At 37.7% G+C, this 11180-nt stretch overlaps 1 protein-coding gene across 1 annotated transcript in view; it reads left to right on the top strand.

Annotated features, from left to right (window-relative positions):
* LOC107044907 (paired box protein Pax-1) overlaps positions 1-11180 on the top strand; it is a 25205-nt gene that overhangs the window by 11044 nt on the left and 2981 nt on the right. Inside the window, exon 2 of the mRNA XM_015266981.1 lies at positions 9940-10593. Coding sequence (XP_015122467.1) covers positions 9940-10593 — 654 coding nt within the window. The remainder of the gene's footprint in view (positions 1-9939; positions 10594-11180) is intronic.

Genomic DNA, 11180 nt, shown 5'->3' with positions numbered 1-11180 from the left:
TGGGACATAACCAGAGGTAGAAAGGTCTCGGAAGCACTTGGGAAGAGGCTTCCCAAGACCTATCCAGTTCTGAACGGAGAGACCTAAGTAGAATTTGTCAGGTCCAATTATTCGACTCGGGCACGTGCATGGAAGGTACACGATGGATAGAGTTCGTGTGTGGTCACCAGTCATATTGAAGAGGAAAAAAAATGAAACCAATGAAACAAGATGAATTCTCATCACAAAGTAAACTTATGCATAGCTGAAATTCGAAGGTTGAGTAATAGACATTCTACAGTTCCTACCAATTCATTTTTCAAATCACAGAGGTCACCACTTAGTAAAGGAGAGCAGATGAAAATTTACTGAGTGACACACTAAAATCTGGAGAGGGGCCGTCAGTTTTTCGTCTCTGGCGCCATAAAAATGCGATTTCTCAAACTAATTTCAAATCAGTGGAAAATAGTTGGGTGCAGTACATCAAAGTTTGGAGAAAGGTAGTCTGATTTATGATTATCAGAATTCAATTTGTATAGTGTATTCTCTATTTTTTGTGCTCCCTACGGTATGTCTCATGCGTTGGTGAGAAAATACACTAATTTTCGAGAGATTTTTTTCTCCGTGTAATCGGTAGTCGGGTGCGTTCACGGCTGAGCAATCTGACACATCTTAGGGTGGTACATTTTTCTCAGGTATATGAACATAACGTGGTACCCGCAATTAATTGCATAATAACTCCAATGAATTGATGAATTAAGAATCAATTAATTTATTTATAATAAATGAGGATAATAATGATTATGTGATTTAACTATAACTAACTATAATGTAGCCTAATCTGATAGCTGTCGCCGTATTCGTGAGGTTTTCAAGTTACAAGTTGGTATTTAATTAAGAAAGAACCTCTGAGTATTAAGTCGGGTACGATTAAAGGCCAACCCTCAGCTGAAATCGGTTTCGATGTTCGACCGCTGTTTGACCGTTTTGGATTTATCGGCAAACCTTGCATAAAGTTCTGAACTGAAAAATTCTCAATTCCAAGAAATCAAAATTTTCATAATATAAAAGGAAATTGAGACAAGCAAATAATTGAAATCAAGTCAAAATACAATTGAAATACAAATAGATCATTCATTCCAGATGAATGCTCTATTAGAATCAACTAAACTAATTCTTTGATCCACTAGAGGTATATTCCATGTTAATAAATTCATACTTTTCATGATATAAAAAATGATTTCCTAATTAATAAAATCATCATTTGAATGGAGGAAAAATTTGCTTATACGAAAAAAATCTATTTCACATGAACAAAAACGCAAATTATAGTTCAAATTTGAAGAAAAGCGTTATTAGAAGCTGTTTCTGAATAACCCCATTTATTCGATTCAAATAAAGTGCATTTAATTCACATACACCATTCCTCTGGGTGTTTAATTCAATAGAAGCCATTCAGTTCATTTCCGCAAACACTTTTTTTCCTTCAATCATGAAAAAAATTATGTGTTTACCTTGCACTCCCAAAAAGACCCAAATGACAATAGTTCGCTCTTCCCCCAATAATTAGCGGATAAGACGTTGGACAAACAGTGCTTGGAGGTTTCAAAAGTTCACCTAAATAAAGCACATGTTGAACGGGTGACACTGACATCCATCAACTAGAACCAGACCCGCCCACTTTTCGTTTTCCCCTCTCGTCGTCACTCTCTCCAAAATGCACCGTCTATTGGACCCATTTTTGCTCGTATACATGTAAAAGTCTCGGTGGGTTAAAGACACATGTATTACACGCGTGTAAACTGACTTGCAAGCATCGGCCCCTTTGATCTCGGCCATTCATCACCCGGGGAAAGAAGAACCGAGGAAGAGATGAATAAAAAAAGTCATCTAATAATATTACATGAGAAGAGTTCCGAAGTTTTTTGCGCGTCAAACCGTTTGACTCTTGTATTGGGTTTGTGTGTTAACAGCTTCTGCACTAAAGACGCTTCTATGAATGAGCCAGTCATGTGCAGCCATTAAAATATTGTGACATCCGTAGAGAACATGTGAACTTTTTGCAGTAGCTCGTTGCGGTCAGATGATTAGATTAATTAAATTGGATTATGTGCTTGGATGGAGTGATTATTCAATGAATCAAGAAGCGTTGAACCAGATTTTAACGAATTAATAGGGAAATTTCAATACTGGTCCATTAAGGGGAGACTATTATGAGTTTTACAAGTCGCGGGCTATTGGAATCAGGGATCGGCATAATTATATCATTTGATTACTTGGATAATCCATAATTCGAGGAGATGATGTTTTAATTAATTAAGCAATGAATCATCTGGACAACAAATTACCAATGATTTTACTAGTGGACAATTGGCATCAATTCTGCCCCATCTGTTGATAAATAAATAATCACCCATAAACGATTATTAATTAATTAGTCAATTGTTAATCATAATAAAAAATTATCCAATTAATGTATCAACTGTTAATACTGTTTGATTTTTTCTCAATTATTTAAAGAGGAATTAATAGAATCTGGAAAATTCTGATTAACCCGATGGGGATTAAGGTTGTTGTCGTGTAACTTTTTTTCGACAGTTTTTTAAAAATTTTTATCGTAGATCGCTCTAAAAATTAGCTGTAAAATAAGCCCATTATAATTGCAATTGACCATCTCAAACTTGAGACACATTTTTTTTAATTTTACATGTTAAATGCGGTTTCATCGTTTTTGATTTTTTAAAAAACAACCACTCGACATTTTTTATTAAAAAAAACAGTGTAGAAATAGTGTCAAGCAATGTACAGAAAAAAAATGAAATTGATTGACCATTTCTTTTTCGAGAAATCATCATAGAAAGTTTTTTTTTTCCCCCAATGGGCGGGGCGAGTGAGTTCAGTATGCGAGTCATGACAACAACGCAGCTTCGAGTCGGTGGCGCAGATGTATTTGAAATGGTCGGGTTATAATGAGTAGTTCAAAAATGCGGTAATTCAGTCTTTTTTTTATTGACTATCTATAAACATTTTAATAATTAACAAAGATGGAAAATAGTATAATAAAATAATAGATAGTCACGTGTTATTTGACTCACGATTCTCAAAAAAAAAAATTTTTTTTCTGCCCTCCGGCCGGAAAGCGTCAACTTCCTGGCCGCTGCGCTAAACGAAGTTGCCACTTTCCGGCTACGTCGAGCAGAAAAATAGTATACACACCTTGGCCAGTAAATAAGAAAGCCTCAGATCACATGTTTGTTGATCTCGGCTTCGCCTCGGCCGACAATTACATGTGATCTGAGACATTCCTTACTTTACTGGTCAAGGTGTGTAATCTACTATTTCTTCTCGTATATCCTTTCGAGTCTTTACGATTTGTTCCCTTCCCACCCCCTCAACCCCCTGTACGGCATTTACCGAAGGGAGGGAAAACCTCATTCGAGGGAAAAACCTGCCCTGGTACAGTCGTCCTTTTGACGGGACTACCGCTCGGCAGTAAAACTGTGAGATTAGAGCGCTATAAATTTTGACCGCCGGTGCCGGGAAGCGAACCCGGATCATTGGCATACGAGTCTAGCACTCTAACCGCCCGGCCACTACCGTCGGTCCAAAAAAGAAAATAATTTTATCAATAACTTTTTCAGTTTTTGTAACTCGGGGTTTATTCATGTCATTTCGTTCTGATAATAATTTCATCAATCCTCCTTTTTATTTACTCGCTGTCAACAATACGTCAAATGAGATACCAGAGTTGGCAATTTTTTTGAACATGTCAGTTACATTGCTCTTTAAACCCATTAACGAAATTACGTATTACAAGTAAAAACGTATTACAAGTGATTATTTATGCACTGAGAAAAATCCGACGCTCATTCAAGGGCGCGATGCTCATTTCCAGGCATTGCGCCCATAAATGCGTTCAAAGACGCGCACCTTTGTTTTCAAGGAATTTCCGATAAAACGGGCTCTTGAATCAAAGGCGAGAAAATCTTCATTTGAAAGGTCTACAAAACTTTGAATCAAGAGCAGAAATTGAGAATGGAAGGGGAGAGAACTCTAACCTAATAGTCCATATCTCCCGACGGAGTACCGTAATTTGAATAAATCAGATTTTATTTTGGAGTTTGAAAAAACCTTTGAAATTTATGTGAAAAATTTGACTATGCTATTTTCTTTTGATTGATACGTAGATTTGGTCCGTTTTATTCCACTATCTTTAGATTATCATCATTCAGGAAGAAACAAGATGCTAATTGAAAATTAATGAAAAAATGTGTGAATAAATAAACAAGTCAGTCTCCAAATCAATCAAACAGAACATATTTTCAGCAAACAGATAAACAAATAAGTCAATAAATTAGAAACATGGAATTTGAATATTTTCTTTCATCAAGAACAGATGAGCCTGAAACTGGCGAACGATTCTGGCGAACGATATCCGAAATTTTTAGAGCGGACTGTACTGCCGACGCTCCAAAGAGCGACCGCGGACACCTTTTTTACCGCTAACTGTTATCAATAATTGAGGAACATGACAAGAAATTTTTAACACACCCTTACCCCTCCATATGCATACATTATTTGAATGAAAAATAAAATTACTAAATTTTAATAAAAATTTTTAACATTGTGACTTAGAGAGGGGATGGACGGGGGATGAATAATAGGGAAGGGTTGAAAATTTTACCCAACAGGGGGAGGGGGTTCCAGAATCTATCTGCGCTACCCCTATCTCTCCGTTCGCATGCGTTAATTAAATAAAAAAATAAAATTGTTAAATTTAAATAAAAATTTTGAGCATTTGGCATTTGTGAGGGGGTGGAGGGGGGACGCACAATAGGGACGGGTTGATAATTTTACCCAACAAGGGGAGGGGGTTTCAGAGTCTATCTGAGCTACCCCCATCCCTCCATTCGCATGCGTCAATTAAATAAAAAAATAAAATTGTTAAATTTAAACAAAAATTTTGATTATTTCGACTTTGTGAGGGGGCGGAGGAGGGACGCACAATGGGGAAGGATTGGAAATTTTACCTAACAAGGGTAGGGGGTTTCAGAATCTACCTGAGCCATCCCCAGCCCTCTGATCGCATGTGATGATTAAATAAAAAAATCAAATTATCAAATAAAAAAGTAAATCTCGAAAATTCGGACTTCGAGAGGGGGTGGAGGGGCGATGCATAATAGAGGAGGCCTGAAAATTTTACTCATCAAGGGGAGGGGGTTGCAGAGTCTGTCTGAGCAACCTCCAGCCCTCCGTTTGCATGCGTTTGGATCAATAAAAAAATAAAATGACACTAACACAAGTTGAATTTTTATACCCGAAAAGAATGTATCATCCTAAGAAGTCGCAGGTGGCCCAGTGGATAGCGCACTTGTCTACGGATCAGAAGGACTCCGGATCGAACCCCAGCAGGAGCAATTTTTAAATGTTTGAATTCATTGTATTTCAATTTCCAGGTGCGCGGTAATAATCCAGGATAAATAATTAATAGAAACTAATGATGATAATAATTTTTTTCCTATTCATTGTTAATTAACCGACAATCACTATCACCAACAATGCTTAGCAACAGTGATGTACTGTCCGACAGCACTCTTTTTCATACGTTACTCTAAATTCATAAAAAGGGTTATAAAGCAATAAGAAATTGTTTATACAAATATCTGTAAACAATACTCCAGTTTATTTAGCCGGACTCGATTGAGCCTTTAAAATTTGGTAATTCAAGGCTTGAATCAAGCCTTGGCACCAAGCCTCGTTTAGGCCTTACGGACTAAGCCTGAAACGCGGTTATCATTTTAGGGCTGAAGGCGGATTGATCCAAGGCTGGGCCCAGCCGTGACTGAGCATTTCCGAGCCTTGGTCCAGGGCTTGATGAGCCCTGTTTCTATCGTTAATTCTTACCTAGGCGTTCTTCAATGTATGAGAAATCTCACTCCAATCTCACTCCCGCGACTGATAAAACTCATCTAGTAGTGTCCCATTAACCGAATTTTTTGTCGAAATTGAAAAACTTTGATAACATCATTTTAAAGCCAACAATTTTTTTTTGAGTTGAAAAAAGCCTACCTGAATAAAGTTGGGGCATTCGACTTGACATAAGTAGGGTTTTCTCACACAAAAATATGCAACCTGACATAGCGACTTGACTCAGTTCGGGTGTACATTGATTCAAGCAGATTCTGCGAATTGCTCTAGATCTGGTTTGACTAAATTCAAATTGATCCTGCAGCTTGACTCAATTTGAATTGGATCAAGTATCCATGGATGCATTCAACTTGAATCCAGCAAGCAACGACTTGAACTGGTACTTCTCCAAATAATCCATTCTTCTACTCACAGAAGGCCAAAAATTTGTATTGATGGAGTCATATAGTTACATTGCTCTGAACAACTAGAAAATCTCCCAAAATCAAGTTGAGTGCTACTTGAATCATTACAGTAGTCTTCCTAACTTCTCTACTCTCCAACTTCCCGGCGATCAGCGACAGCGGGGCGAGTGTTCTCTCACTCTGAGCACCCCAAACATGTGTGAGTGCTATGCGTGTATTCCTCTGCGCTTGGTGAATGCGCAGTAAACAGTTTTTGCTTTCGCACATTTTTCTTACTCCGTATGTCCAATAAACTCTCACTCTTACTTGGACGACGCCCCTCCAGAGATAGAGTGTGGATGTCTGCAACCGCTCATTTCGTGGAATTTGTAGCCCCGAGGTGGTGAAGTTAGGGAGACTCTACTGTGCTTATATTTTTCGTGTACATAAGAATCATTGTTAAAGTTTGTTTGATTTGAAAAATTATTAATTTATTTAAGAATCATCAACAATTATTCAATGAATTTTTTGCCTCAAAAAATCTTTTTTTGGTGCTTATTGTGTTCAATCTATTTTTGCACAAAAAAATGTATTCTTTTCTCCTAATTTTCCACAGATGAAACTATTTTAAAAAACTAATAGGCCTGATTTATTGGAAAATTAGTGTATTTGTAGGAAGTAATTCATCACTTTCCTCATTAAAAAATATCAAGAAGACTGGTGTGGCTGTAAACCCATCACCATAAGAGTGAAATCGTAATAAAAGCCTCCACAGAGTAATTGGTCTTCATTTGAAGTTTCTCATTGCTACACCGCGAGTAATTAACAACTTATCAAATTGTGCGATCACATTTTTGATATCTTCGAGGGTATGATACTGAAAGGGGAAACTTGGAATAGTCATTAAACGAGAGAGCCCCAGACAAACGAAGAGAGGAAGAAACAGACGAAAGAGAAGTGAGGAAAAAATATCTCGATGGTGGGGTGTATAGCGATATATGCCGCAAGTAAAAACTCGTCTCCGTCGACGAAACATTTCCGAGAATCACAGACTGCGGGGCCCCGCCGGACTTTTATTTTTATTTATTATATCCGTAGATGTTTGTGTACGTCAAACTTAAATTTCAGATGAGGAAAAAATTTAATTTTTGTTTCCGAATTGAAGCTTTGTTATCAATGGATTTTGTGATGCTTTAATTTTCTCAGAAAAATTATGGGAAATTTTGTGGGACAGAGTAATTGATGTTAAAAACCTTTTTCTCAAACAAATTCATATCGTTGTTCTACCACTGACTTTCACATAGAAATGGCTGGAAACATCATCTAGCGTTATACTATATCATTATTTTTTAAATGCGGGGTCGTATAGATATTCCTGTCTTATTTCATACAACCGCAACTTAATTTTCAATTTTGGTAGGTCCAACGTTGCGAGGATCAGAATTTTTTTTAAACTGAAGGAAAAATGGAAGTATTAAATTTAAATTTGGTATAATTATAGCTCTTATAATATTGACGGTTGATATTTCGTGGTTTCGGGAGTATTCAACCATTTATGGTGTCTCTGTAGGCAACCTACGGTTGCGGTTGTATGTACTGATAGAAAAGATGGCAGGATTTAGTTGCTGTTAACGAGATTTTCAACAGCACGTTAACTATTGACAAATTATGCTAATAGTTAAGAAGCTTCTTTGACAGCAACTAAACACCTGCTTGTTTTTATTTGAAAATATTGTAAGTGGAAAAAACAAGGATAATAATTCAGTTGAAAAATTGCATAAAAATATTTTTCCCTTAGAAAAATATTTCCATTAGATTGTTCAAATTGAAATTTATCACATGAACTTATTTGTCGACAGTCAGACAAATTCACTTCCCAGAAAAAATTGCAGAAACGGCAGAGGGTTAAAGATATCCCACTCTCATAAAAAAATCGCAAAAGGGAGGTGATTGCAATGCCCGAAGAATGTCTCGCCCAGCAATTGCCCCAGCATCCAAACTTGGCTAATTAAGGACCATACATAATCCTATTCCTCCTTCTGTCCCTCTACTCCTCCTCTTCCTCTCCATTTTCTCATCTTCCAACTTTAAATTTTCCATGTGTGCATCTCATTAGTGGTAAGAAATACATCGACTTCACTTCCTGGCGTATTTCACCATGCCTTTTTGTATACAACAGCTACCTCGAGCGACAGTATTTGACTCAATGTTGTCCAAGCAAAAGCGTGGACGCGCGAAATGCGATTTAGTGCGCGTGCCAAGGATTCCAGAATTTCCCCCTCAGCTCGAATTTAGTTGAGAAAAGAAAGATCGTTTCCTCTACCATAAGTAATACTTAAATTGATAACTAAAATAAAGTCCAGCATAAAATTTCAATTGTAGATGCTGAGTTTCAATTCAGCTCTGCCTTCATTTAACTGAGTAATACGTACTCCGTTATTATTACATATATTATTGCATAATCTTAATCCGATGAAATTTGTAGTCTCCAATGCTTAATCTCTGTTATTTATTCTATTCATTCTATCAACAGACAAGGAAAGGAATCAAATTTATGGGTATTCTTTCATTATTAAAAAAAAATCGATTTTAAAACTTTCCGGAAATATTCAAAAATTAATAATGGTTTTAGTTCTTCCCGCCCTTTTTTTGCATGTTTTTAATTTCTTCCCGCTCAAATATTAATGTCCTTATACTTGAGAAAATACTTGAGGAAAAGAAGTGATTAGAAGTTCCCGCCGACATAGAAGAAGAACAATCCATCTTCTCACCGATTATCCCTTTCTGATACTTTTTTAATTTTCTTTTCATAATAATAATTGAAATCGGGCCATAGGAATGAGAGGTATCGATATCCTTTTATCATATGAAGGGAAAAATAGATTTTGATTATTTTTCTCACTCAGATTTCAGCCAATCAGAGCGCCGTATTTGAGGCTGTCAAACAGTTTTATTTCGGAAATTTCTAAAAAACTTCCATGTCGTTATAGAAATTCACGACTTTTTCTTCTCCAACTCGTGGGTTACAATGTTATGACAATTTTTGAAGCCACTTATCCGTATCACGAAAAAAAAATTCTCGAATCGAGTATATAATATTCCGCAACGAGGAATATGTGTATTTCGAAATCCGGGATATTACATACCGGAATCCGGTATATTATATTCTGGAATCCGTGATATTTTATTCTCGATTCCGGAGATATCCCCAGGGGTTTGCCGATTTTTCAGAGGGTGAAAGGAGTGTCGTGAGACAATTTGCAATAACAAACTTTTAGTCGTTCGGATTATTTGGGATGCAGACACTTCTTTCCCGTTTAAAAAGATGGAAAATTGAGTTGTTCCTCCTCTCAATGCACTGTTAAAAAATTTTAACTGAATTTTTCGGATTTTCGTCTTGAAATATCAAACAAGTGACAGTTTCACTGAAATTTCAGGAAATTTTGTCATTGAAATTTCGAGATAAAAATCGAACAAAAAAATAAATTTAGATAACGTTTGGCAGTTAACGGAGCCGGGCCTTAAATGAAATAATCTACCAAATATTCCATTAGTGCTCTAGATGGAACTCGGAACCTCTAGCGTATAGGTGGGCACTTTATCCACTCGACCATACACCCAACACTCAATAAATGAATTAATCTTGCAGATAGCAGCACAGGTCTCAACTCCCAGCACCAATCACCGCATCATCCACAGTCCCAACAGTCCCAACAAAATCCTCAGCAGTACGGCGAAGTGAATCAACTTGGCGGTGTCTTTGTCAATGGTAGACCGCTTCCGAATGCTGTGAGACTTCGAATAGTTGAGCTGGCCCAATTAGGTATCAGGCCCTGCGACATATCTCGCCAACTTCGAGTGAGCCACGGCTGCGTCTCTAAGATTCTCGCTCGTTACCACGAGACCGGAAGCATCCTCCCAGGCGCCATAGGCGGGAGCAAGCCCCGAGTAACGACCCCAAAGGTCGTTCAGTACATAAAACAATTGAAACTAAAAGACCCCGGGATTTTCGCCTGGGAGATAAGAGACCGATTGCTGTCTGATGGAGTCTGTGATAAGTATAACGTTCCTTCGGTCTCAAGTATTTCGAGGATCCTGAGGAACAAAGTTGGCGCTGCGGCTGCAGCAGCAGCAGCGGCTGCCGCCATCCATCATCATCCCCATCACGCCCACCATCACCATCACCATCACCACCTCTATGCAGCTGCAGCAGTAGCAGGAGCTGCACTTTGTCCTGTACCATACCCCTCAGCACCCTATCACCCACCTCCGCCAGCAGTTACGCATCATCATCATCATCAAGGTGAGCAGCACAAACTCAAAATTAGGGCTGCGCACGGGATGAGACGAGATTTTAAGAAGTCTCGGCTCGGTCTCAGAAAAAATTGAAAATTTCAATATCGTCTCGGTATGGTCTCGCTACTGGCTTACATGAAATGGTCTCATCTCGTTTTGTAACATATTGGTCTCGGTCTCGTTTCGCTATCAAAAATTTATGTCTCGTCTCGGTTTCGTCTCGTTGTTATGTTGTTCTGTTTTCACAAGAAGAGACATGGTTTTTCAAGAGGCAACTTTTTTTCTTTCGTTTGTCAGCACAAGATTAGAAATGATTTCTAACATTCATCATCTCATTGCCCTTACGGAAAAAAAACATTCATCTTTTGCTGCAATTTTTTCACAAGTTTTACGCGAATAACTGAAGAATTGCTGAATTGTTTAGTTTTCGTAAACTAAACATTTCTTAGTCACCTAAAGACTCATCGATTGCAAAAAAAATTGAATCGCTTCTTTCGTTCGGGAGACATCGTTGGACAAAATTTTGACCACATACGTACACACTAATACACACACACACACACACACACACACACACACACACACACACACACA

This window comes from Diachasma alloeum, unplaced genomic scaffold (genome assembly GCF_001412515.2).
Source record: "Diachasma alloeum isolate Michigan unplaced genomic scaffold, Dall2.0 Dall_scaffold_00840, whole genome shotgun sequence".
In the NCBI taxonomy this organism is placed as follows: domain Eukaryota; kingdom Metazoa; phylum Arthropoda; class Insecta; order Hymenoptera; family Braconidae; genus Diachasma; species Diachasma alloeum.
The sequence above is the reverse complement of the archived record's forward strand: the minus strand, read 5'-3'. Positions and strand labels throughout refer to the sequence as shown.